Raw genomic sequence first — 11,070 nt, forward strand, 5'->3', positions numbered from 1 at the left:
GCTTAAAGTTTGTGAAATCGTAACACACATGTAAGACTTTGCTTAGAGTGCTTACTCATGAGCTCCCCGTAACGACTCTAAAGATATTTGTTAGAACTTATTTTTTTTTACAGCGAGAAAGGTACTGAGAAGTGGAGACTTGGCATGTTTTACATTTGTCTCGAGAAATACATGTCAAATTTCAGCAAACTTTTTCTCTATTAACTTACTACAACATTTTATAACTATATCAAAATACAGTTGTCAGGTAAGAAAATTTAAATAATGATTCTGAATGAACTATTTGCCTCTGCACTGAAATACTAAGTTACTGGTATTGATGATACTGGAAATGTCATGCTTCCTGCATCTGACAAGCACACGACAAACGAAAGTCTGGGAATCACAACGTACAAAAATTTAGGAAGCAAGATTTATTTCTTTACTGTGTATAAGAAAGCAAGATGAATACTGAAGTGCTGGGCTCTACGTACTATAAAATATTATTTAAAAACGGTTCACAGTATGATAGCTTGATGCATTACCTGTCTCTCTGGGATGAACTACCACCAGTAGCTAGCAGTGGACATTTTTATTGAGACTGTCAATATTGTGTATCAGTCCTGCCTGTAAAATTTGTACAGACCTTTGATTTTAATCTCTCTGTAAAATTACAAACATTTGACTTAACGTTAAGTTTAAGGTAAGTATTTCATGGTAGACACTCAACATCTTTTTTTTTTTTAACAAGAAACTGATTTTATATATAGCAAATACAAAGATTTACCAGGGAGGGAAGCCAGAAATCTATTTCCCACTTGTATGAACTGGCATGTGGCAGCATCACAACTTCATTGATCCTGCCTTTAGATTAAGGATTTTTCAGTATTCTGATAATGTGATTAAATATTTACAGTTTTTACATACAGTTCATAAATATTAAAATACTTTCTGTATAATTAGACATTCCCACTTCCTTGAAATCTTTGTAGATATAGTTGACAATAATAACAACGCACTGATTTCTACATTATATTTTCCGTAGTGATTTTATAGTTACTTTCAATTAAATCCTAAGGATGCTTAACAATGCCAAACAAATCTCTTAAACCAGATACCAGATTTGAAGATCTGTAGTACCTTGAAATTTGGTCTTCATCAATGATAATGGTCTGAGCAAACAGGATACTGTCGATTGATAGTACTCCATAGGGTTTATCATTCGGTTGGATGGTGACATGAACAACAGATGGATTAACCAATACAGCATCTCCCTGCAAAGTGTCCTTAAGAAGCATAATCTGAAAGGTCTCAGCAATTTCTGGTATGGCATCATCAAGGATCTTAAATTTCATATAAGTTTCATGAACTAGAGGTGGGAAAACAATAGTTGTATTTGGCTGTAGATCTAGAAAGTCTACGTTAAGCTGTGCATGTGCTGTTGAATTCCCAGTTATGATGGCGTAACTGACAGAGACTTCGTGTTCATCAGGTCCAATTAATTTTCCACTGACATCCTTACCACGAACCACTTGAATTGTTACCACATCAACTTCCTCAGGCACCACATAAGCACTCTGAACAAAACGCACAGGACTGTCATTTTTCTTAATATTAATCTGAACAGAATTTTTCGTGTTGTTGATTTCAGCCCCTCCCTCCACGCTCCTCAGATGAACAACAAACAATTCATCATTTTCAGGTATCTGGAAAAATAATATTAGCAACTAGTAGTAAGTCACATTTCAAATACATGCAGAACACTCTTACTGAGAAATACGTTTTACATATTTTGCAGGAAAGGGAAATAATACAAACTTGACAGCTCATTTCATATTAAAACAAACAGCAGAAAAGTCTTGCTTTTAACTTTGGCTAAAAATCCCTTCTCAAAATCGAATGTTTCCATTTTCTACAACATCCTCCTGTGCTCCGTCAATATGAAAAAGGGTGGAAAGCCAAACAAAGCAAAACAAAAACTGGGCAAGAATCAGAAAAAGCTGGATCCTTCCAACTTGAGACTATGAGGAGATCCAAACGCTACTTTTGGAAGCCACTTCTATTTGGAAACAAGTGTTCCTCCCAGTTATTTAGATTTATATCTTGATTTTCTGATGTTGAGACTGATTAACCTTTATGCATGTCTGAGATAATATAGGAACAACTTAGGGACACAACCTGCCTTGGCCCATCCATTCCTATACAATTGAAAAAGGAACACTTCCTACATTCAGACATACCCACATGCCCAGGGACAATTTCCATCACACATCTGAGAAAGTGTTTTCTGGTGCTTAGCAATTAATTAGCCTTCAGCATTTCTACAAAATGACTGTTTAAAACTACGTTTTAGTTTTAGCTATTTCTTCTCCAATATCTGTTGTAGCAAACAACAAAGAATGGCGTATAAACCGCAAATGACAGAACTTAAGCATGAGATTTTTGCTTTATATTGCTACATTTGTTCCTCAAATCTTGATTTGCTAAACCTATTTAACTAAAAAATAGGATTATTTTATTAATACATATAGGTAAAAAGTAAATCTTAAAAAATTATTTATGATCTTTGCATCTCATCCTTGCTGTGGACTCCTGGAAACTAGTAGTATTTGCTTCTGAGAGGAATTCCAGGACAAAATTACTTATTTTTTGCTAATGGTAATGATCTGTTATAAAGTTGACAAATCCTTTTCAAGCACTTTTGTTTACCGAGCTAAAAAAGTTCTGAAAACCCTGTTGTCCAATATTTCTTCTCTTTCACACTCATTTGTTAATTGGCCACCCTCAGACCATTTTCTAGGGCTAAGAGAGTGGGCTTGCAACTCCCTTTACAGCTGATGCCAATTCTGTCCCTTGTTTGGCTTGTGGCACTTAAACTTGCATAATGTTGTTGACTGATGCCGGTGTTTTTTTGTCAATGTGAGATCTGGAAGCTCTCAGTCACCTCTCTCCCATACTGAGATACAATGATTTTACCTTATTAGAATACATACTAACTTATGTTTCATTTAGTTCACTAATTAATATACCATCTTGCACCATAAATATATACATCTAAGAGACAGTCAAAATGTACCCACAGTTGTAGTTGTACTTTACATCTTAGTATCACATATAAATGGGACATTCTAGAGTTCTTAATGGAATCATGATTGACCAATTAAAAAAACAGTCAAACTTCAAAGACAACAGTATAAAGGATTCCCAGTGCTGTCTGGCTTCTTTCATTTTCTCTTAACAAAGTTTCCATTATTCCTTACCCAAAAAGGAAATTTATACAATAATATTACTATAAATGTAGTGCTGTGGAGATTAGATCTGCAGTCCCCTAATTTCTGCAGGAAAAGCGCTATACAACTCAGAGGAATACTTGTTTCATTGTTTTTCCTAACTTCAGATCCCAAAAGCAAAGCTCAAACTAAGTTCTGAGAGTAATTCTTGTGAATTCCATCACCATCATCATAATCAATAAAGGCTTTTTATGCAAAATTACTTTCATGTATGCTTGTGAAAGACTTTCACTGAGTGGACCAGCCATACCTGTACAGATCAAACTTTGAGAAACAGAACTTTGAGAGCATTTCTCAGGCGAAAAAAATCACATCCTCCCAAAAAGCTTAATGATTTCTTTGCATGTATAAGTCACAGAAATACCACATCTCACCTGAAAGAGGTGTTTCTATACACCAGTTTGGCACAGCCTCTTAACATTAAAAATATCAGTACAGATGTGGAAAACCACTTTTTATAAATAATAGAAATATGCAAAAAATTGCTTTAAAGTTGCTTATTTCTGAGACAGGCACTTTTTTGCTACTATTTTTTTCTTGTGAATTTCCTCATTAAGTTGTTCTGTATCATATTTACTTATTTTGGTGCCTCTATTTTCCCTCTCATCCTCATTATAAATGAAAAAAAAAAATAGAAAAGAAAAAGCATGTATAACAAAAATGAAAATCACAAATTGAAAAGTAGAATAATATGTTTTGTTTAGTCTGAAACAGAAAGGCTCACAACATACAAACATTTTTTTTAAAGACCAATCTAAAAACCGAAAATTTTTAATTATCACCTAGCGTTCATGCTCTTCAGAAGATTGCCTGTTTCTTTTAGGAATCTTATCTATTTTTAGAAGTATTTTTAAAAATATGTTTCTACCCTGAAACGTATCTATATAAAAACATATACATTTTTTCAATCTATCTTTTCTCTGCGAACATTCAATGTGTTGTTTTCTCTAGTGGCAAGCATAACATGTCTGCTCTTAACACAGATGGCAGACTGTGTGCCAGTTAGGTTAGCAAAGAATAAACTGGATTCTTATGCATTGTTACCTGAAGGCAGAGGTATCACTGAGGATGTAATAAAAAATGCATCATACAAGCAATGTTATTATTAGGTTCCTTTTGACTAAACAATTAATAAAGACAAAAAGGAGAGCCTGAGTTCGTTATGCAAACACAACCTGAATTTGCAAGGCAGACAATTAGGGAAAAGCAGAGCACATTTAAATAAGAAAAGTTACATATAGAAAGGACAGTCTAATAGATAAACCTAGATCTAGTTCAAGAACATCATCCTTGGCCATACAAGAAGGACTTCAGTATTCCATCTGAAAGAATGCTTTCCTGATCACTTACAAATTTACTGCAGTAGCAGCTAACAGGTCTAGTCAGAGCAGCCAGGATATGTTCAGAAACAAAAAAACATTCACTGATGAGAATTACAGAGGTAGCATTAAAAGGAGTAAAAATGAGAGCTTATAGAGCCAAAATTTAACATTACTTTATTAAGTAGAAGCACTTTTAACCTTATTTAAACCAAGCCTTTTTGTAACTTACTACTCTTAAGTCTCTCCAGAACAGCAGTTTACCTCCTCAGTTAACATATCCAAACCAAAAATAAAGTCAGCTTGTTCTTACCTGATCATCAAGTACTGTTAAATTATAAATCAGCATTGATCTCCCAGGGGTAAATGTAATATTTCCCCTAGCTGGACTTAAGTCTTCTTCGGCTGGATTTGGTCCATCTTCTATCTGCAAAGAATTGATTTTTACGATAAGAAATCTATAAAACAGGAATACAGATCTAGTACAAGTACAATAATCAATACACAGTGTGTGACATGCATAACAAATGACTATCTATTCAGTCATCTCCTGCTCACAGGCACACACATTCAGTTGTAAATATCTGCTCTCTTTGGGCAGATTGAGTAAGTCAGAGTAACCACTCTGAAGAAATTATTATTGCCAGAAAAAGAGGAAGAAAACTACTTCCATATAGGCCTATGAGGACTCTTTGGTATGTGCTGATCATAATTGACTCTTTCACAAAACAGAAAGGATATTAATTCTAATTTAATTTAAATCACTAGTATTTCATAATAAGTTCCAAGACAAAATAATAGCAGTTACTGGTTTTGTGTCCTTTCTATCTTGACTTGTAATACGAAGTATATTACATTTAACAGTGAAACCTAAAAGACTAGGAAGTCACTTAGAGGCAATATGGCAATTTTTTTTTACAAAATCTTGTAAATTGTTTTCAACATATGTATATAAACTACACTGTGAGATGGACCTGATTAATTGTGCAGATAGTAAAATTTATTGGACCTTAAAACAAATAGATCTGCAATAAATTATACAGAGAATCTCATTCTGTACTGTAACTAATCATGCTGTATTTAGTATGTAATAAAATCCAGCACAAATCTTTTCAGATTTTGACAAGTCTGGATTAAACCCTTGATGACATATAAGAACAGATAACTGAGAGATACACATATGAAAGAATTTATGTATAATTTTGAAGTATGCAATAGAATCAGAGCTAGATAAGAAAAAAAAATAAAGGCAATAACTGTATGATTTAAATCAAGTAGTTAAATAATGGCATAAATATTCAACATGAGCAATGTAGTTGCTGGGGACTCAAACTGCAGTCTTACAGGTGCAGAACTTCACTAAAAACTGAGCTCTCATACTTAACATGTTCAAAGTTGGCACAAGCATTAAAGACTCATCAGATGTTTATTTGTAAAATATAGATAACAATTGAAGAAATATTAAATAAGACATTTCATATACACCTAATACACATTGTTTTCTAGTCATACCAACTAATGCTGCCTCAAATATCTTCCTGAATGACAAAGAATACTGAGTTTTTCCTAATATCTCTTAATTTTTCCTCAAATTAAAGTCAGATAATTACAATATTTTCCATTTGACAGGTAGTATGTTTTCATTTCATGAAACAGATTTAACAAATGTAGACATAGGTATTTTTCCCCTCTTTCACTTTTATAAACACTTTGATAAGCTATGATTATGGTTTCACAGTTTCATCCAAGAGACTAAGGGATGAAGCCTTTTTGATAAACTCACCTCAAAAGTTACGACGACTGTCCCATAGGTTCCCTTCTCCCTAATTAGAGTGAGAGGCACAAATTCGTTTCTGCCCCTGGGCTCGTTCACTGTGATTAAGGCAGCCTAATGAGGAAGAAAAGAGACAGGCAATTGGGCACACATCAAATATCACAGCAGAAGGAAGAAACTGTTACCATAGCAATACCAAACTCCCACAGACAAGTTAATCCAATCTGCAAACCAGTTCACTGATGGCATATATTTCCTAGCAACCAATTAGTTCAGCTAATAAAAAGCCTGAAAGATTTCAGATAAAAAAATTATCATAAGTTATGCAAGTAGGGTGGGGGTTGTTTTGTAAATTACATAGTCATATACACAAAGCACTGGCATATTAGCACTGGTGCTTATAGGGGCTCCTTACCCCATTAAAAATTAAAAATAGAGTTTCTCCATTAAAAAGTCATTTATTAGATAACTAGCTATAAATGGACTCTATCAAACTGTTGTAGGCGACAGATTTTAAAGAATTACACTAATTCAGGGAGCAGCATGGTTTAGTACTGTGGTGCTAAAAATTTCTCATGTTCTTGTGCTTTTTCAGGGAAGTCCTCTACAAAAATCATATTGCCGTAATGCTGGCAATAAGATATAGCTTCTCTTCCTACTAACACAACCTCTGTATTATTGCAAATATCCTCCACACCATTAGAGTCACATCATTGTCTTAGCGCAGAAAGTGTTATACAATGCATATATCATGATAGTGTTCTCTCAGCTTGAGAGTTAAGTATAAAATTGCTCACTAAAGATGGGAAAATGTATATTCTCGGGATTTCCAAATTGCATCTTTAACTTTCCTATGGTATTACTCCTCACTTCCTCCATACTATATTAACACCTTGACTTATAGATGAGGGGCAGTGAGATTGAACAACTTTTTAGAAGTTGTACGTTTAAGATGAGCAACGTGTTCATCCAGCTGTGAGGGTCTCAGGCTGCGTCTCAACACCTAAAAGCATATAGAAGTATTAAAGCTGTATATATGTATGAATTACCTCTAGAAATGTTTTCAAAGATGTAACTCAGAATCAGTTTTCAAGGGATTCAGTTGAACAACTAACCAGAATCTTTGAAAATTTCACCTTTATGCTTTCTAAAATTTTCACATATACCATATAAAAAGCCATACCATGTTAAAAGAAATTATTCCAAAGGCATTGTCGTTTGATAAGATTGTTACAGTGATAGATTTGGGTGAGCCAAGCTTTATCCTTGCAGATGGTTTCTAAAATTAACAAAACAAAACAAGATATTAAATATGGTGATTGGCAAAATATACACATTTTTATTTTACTGTCTTTTAAGAGTAAATATTAGCCTATGACAAATTGTATGTCTTTTTATATATTACAATTGAAATTATTTAAAGCAATAGAATGCATCAAAATAATTCTTAATTACTGAGGAAATACACTCTATACAGCCAACAACAAAGTGCTTGAAACAAACTTTGTAAATGATTAATCATAATTTGGCAACCTACTAATGACACCATAGCAAGAGGGAACGAGGTATGAAGCATACAGCACTGCCAGGAACTCCAAAGTTGTTCTTTTTTTCCTAACAGTTGTGTAAAACTGAAACTTTGAAGCTATTATACTGAGATACCAGCTAAAGGAAACAAATCTTTACAGTGCTGTAATAATGAGCAACTACATTTACAAATCAAAGGAAGAAGGAAGGGAAAATATGCATTTTTATATTCACTGCAAACGTCCTCTGAGATGTGTAATAATTGGCAATAAAACATAAAATTTATCTTTACTGAACTGACACCAAACTTAGTCATGAACCATTACCTAAAAAAAAAGTGAATGTAAACTCCTCTCTTGTAGCATAACTCCTGTGAGACAGAACAATATGAGGAGACTTACTGCTAAGTATTTTAAAAATTGATTGTTTGTTTTTAGGTAAGTCTCATTTACCCTCTGCTTCTGGAAGACTGGAAGTCATCCTCTTTCTTTTGCTACTTTCACTCTCTCTTCCAGGTACGGTCTATGCAGAAAACAGGAAAGACTGAGAGTGTCTTCACAATCTAACTCTTCTGGGCTCTAGTACACCTTCAAATGTCCACAGCTGAATGCAGCGCCCACTGAAATTTGAGACTATGTCTATACTGCACAGCAACATCACACAGAGATATCCACAGGAATGGCAAAGAGCACTGGCTCTAAAGAGCAGCTAGCACCATCCTGGCTACTCTGCAAATTTTAGTTCTTATCTATCAGGATTCAGACTCACAAGCAGTACAACTACACGGAAATCTATGGAATACCATTCATTTATGTCTGATTACCCACTGTTTTCTGGGGAACCAATAAATTGAACAACTGAGACTTACTGGTAGTGTCAAGTAAAATGTGAATGTCTCATCGGCCTCTGGAAGATCATCATCACAGACAGATATATACACCGTTCTGTTTGTTTCTGTATCGGGTATAAATGCAGCTGCATATGTGTCAAAAAAGTCTCCTGTGTTTTCTCCATCAATCTGCAATAAATACACAATTGAATGCCACCTCATTCTTCCCCCACCATCTTCTATAATATGATTCTGGACTTATTTAGCAGACTTCATATACTCTTCTTTGCACGTAATTCTTCATGCAAGTTCCCCTGCTGTCATAAATTTAATTTCTGGACAGAAAGTATAGATAATAGCCCCTTGTATCCATGCTGAGTAACCAGGAAAAAAAAAAACAAAAAACAACCCCACAACAAAACAAACACGACACTTTATTCAGAACCATTTATGACTTCCTTCCTTGCAACTGGGTATCTCTTGCATAATGCACCATATGACCATTTTTTTAATGGAAAAGCTATTCCTAGCACAGATCTGTATACCTCATAATAGCCTACCTGAATAAAACTTACCTTAAGATGTAACTGCCCTCTCTGCCTTTCTGTCTCTCTCTAGGGACTAGAAGAAGCCTAGACATTTAACCTAGATTAACATTTTGATTGCCAAAATTGGCAAGAGGAATTCTTCTACAATGAAAAGCCCTCCTTTCATTTCAGTCAACAAAAGAAAATCCACCTCATTTTACTGTAAGTAAGGTGGTTAGCGGACAGTTTACGACAAAGGCAGTAGCGTCAAGACTAAGGTTAAGTTTACAGTTCGAAGCTGAAACTAAATGGAGAGAAGCAACTGAACCAGCATAGCTGCCACACCTGAAACTACCACCCTTACAGGCACTACAGGTTTGAATGAACCATTGTGAAAAACGCTATTCTTCATTTGAGAACAGTGAAATTAGAAGTTCAGTGAAGAGGAAACAAAGTATGGAAGGTATTTTTGTGGCTGTCACCTATCACTGGACATATTCACAACTACTTTTGATGTATCTGAGCCAACGCTAGACTTACCAAAAAGCTTTTATAAAAACAGGCTATAAACGTCTTCCTAAAAAAGTGCTCAAAATATTCATGTTAGAAACAAAATTTGGAATTTCAGATCCTAAATAAGGAAACTAAGTTACTCGGTTTGTTACACCAGTAAAGTGCACTAGTTTCAAAGTACAATCACATTTTCTCAAGGTTTTCTCCTCAGATGTTAATATTAAGTCTGAAATCCCTCCAGATCAATTTCTATTCCTTGTAGTTTCTAAGACATGTATTTTTCATATTTAATTACAGGAGAATAAAATATTGTGCAGGAACATAGATAGCTTCTTTTGTCTACAGACTGTAGAAATTCATAAGCAGTACATCTTCTCTGATACACTGCTATGTTCTCGTGTGGTACTCACACCACATAGCATCTTACTCCATACACATATGGTACAGCACAGTCTAAGGGGTTTAAACTTTTAAAGGCAATACAAACAAGATCATAATTAATAACAGCTAAGAAATAAAGGAAATAATGTAAAAATACTAACTCTGATCTCCCAATGAACTGAACAGTGTAATTTTTTTATTTCATATGGAAACCTGACTCAAACAGTGGAGAACTAAACTGCAGGTTCTACAGTAATGTGGAAAAGAAAAAATGCCTACATATCCACATTTTCAGTATGAACTCACAGCCACAATCAAAATCAAACAACCATATCAGCTAGAGAAACTCAGAGAGACTGGGTGTTGCTTCTTCAAAGTGAAACATTGTTCCAGTGAAATATCACTCTCCTTTTCACTGGCTTGATAAAAACAAGCAACATTCAAATTTCAGAAAAATAGTATTTACTGAGAATATAACTGCCATAGCTTCTTACCGACACAATTGCTGTGATGTTAGCAGGCTTCCCTGTCCTTTCAATTACAAGACGTATAACTGTTGTGCTTGTTTCATTAACTACAAATTCTGTTTGTCCACTGAACTTCACTTCTGTTTCTCCAGATGTGAAATGAACGAGTAATGCTAAAAGCAAATAAACTAATAAAGAAGCAGAGGGCATCCCTACAGAAAAAGAAAATAATAATTAAAAATAAATCATGGATATAAAATACATAAAACTTTCCCGTTGACCTTACCAATCCCATCAACCTTTCTCAACCCTTCAAATACTGTGATTATCTTGTAAGCTTCAGAAATGAGACAAAAACATTTGCAGGTCCCATATGTAATCAAGTCAGATAACGTAATTATCATCTACATCTAATTCTATTTTCATAATTTTCATCTAGTGATTTTCTATACAGTATTTATCAA

The 11,070-nt window shown here is 34.4% G+C and overlaps 1 protein-coding gene across 1 annotated transcript in view; it reads right to left on the reverse strand.

Moving 5' to 3' along the window:
- ADGRV1 (adhesion G protein-coupled receptor V1) overlaps positions 1-10,816 on the reverse strand; it is a 282,099-nt gene extending 271,283 nt beyond the window's left edge. The window contains 6 exon segments of the mRNA XM_068422903.1: positions 1,120-1,685; positions 4,902-5,015; positions 6,372-6,476; positions 7,546-7,641; positions 8,758-8,907; positions 10,634-10,816. Of these exon segments, the coding sequence (XP_068279004.1) occupies positions 1,120-1,685; positions 4,902-5,015; positions 6,372-6,476; positions 7,546-7,641; positions 8,758-8,907; positions 10,634-10,816 (1,214 nt within the window).
- Between the last annotated feature and the right edge of the window lie 254 nt (positions 10,817-11,070).

This window comes from Nyctibius grandis, chromosome Z, assembly GCF_013368605.1.
Source record: "Nyctibius grandis isolate bNycGra1 chromosome Z, bNycGra1.pri, whole genome shotgun sequence".
Taxonomy (NCBI): domain Eukaryota; kingdom Metazoa; phylum Chordata; class Aves; order Nyctibiiformes; family Nyctibiidae; genus Nyctibius; species Nyctibius grandis.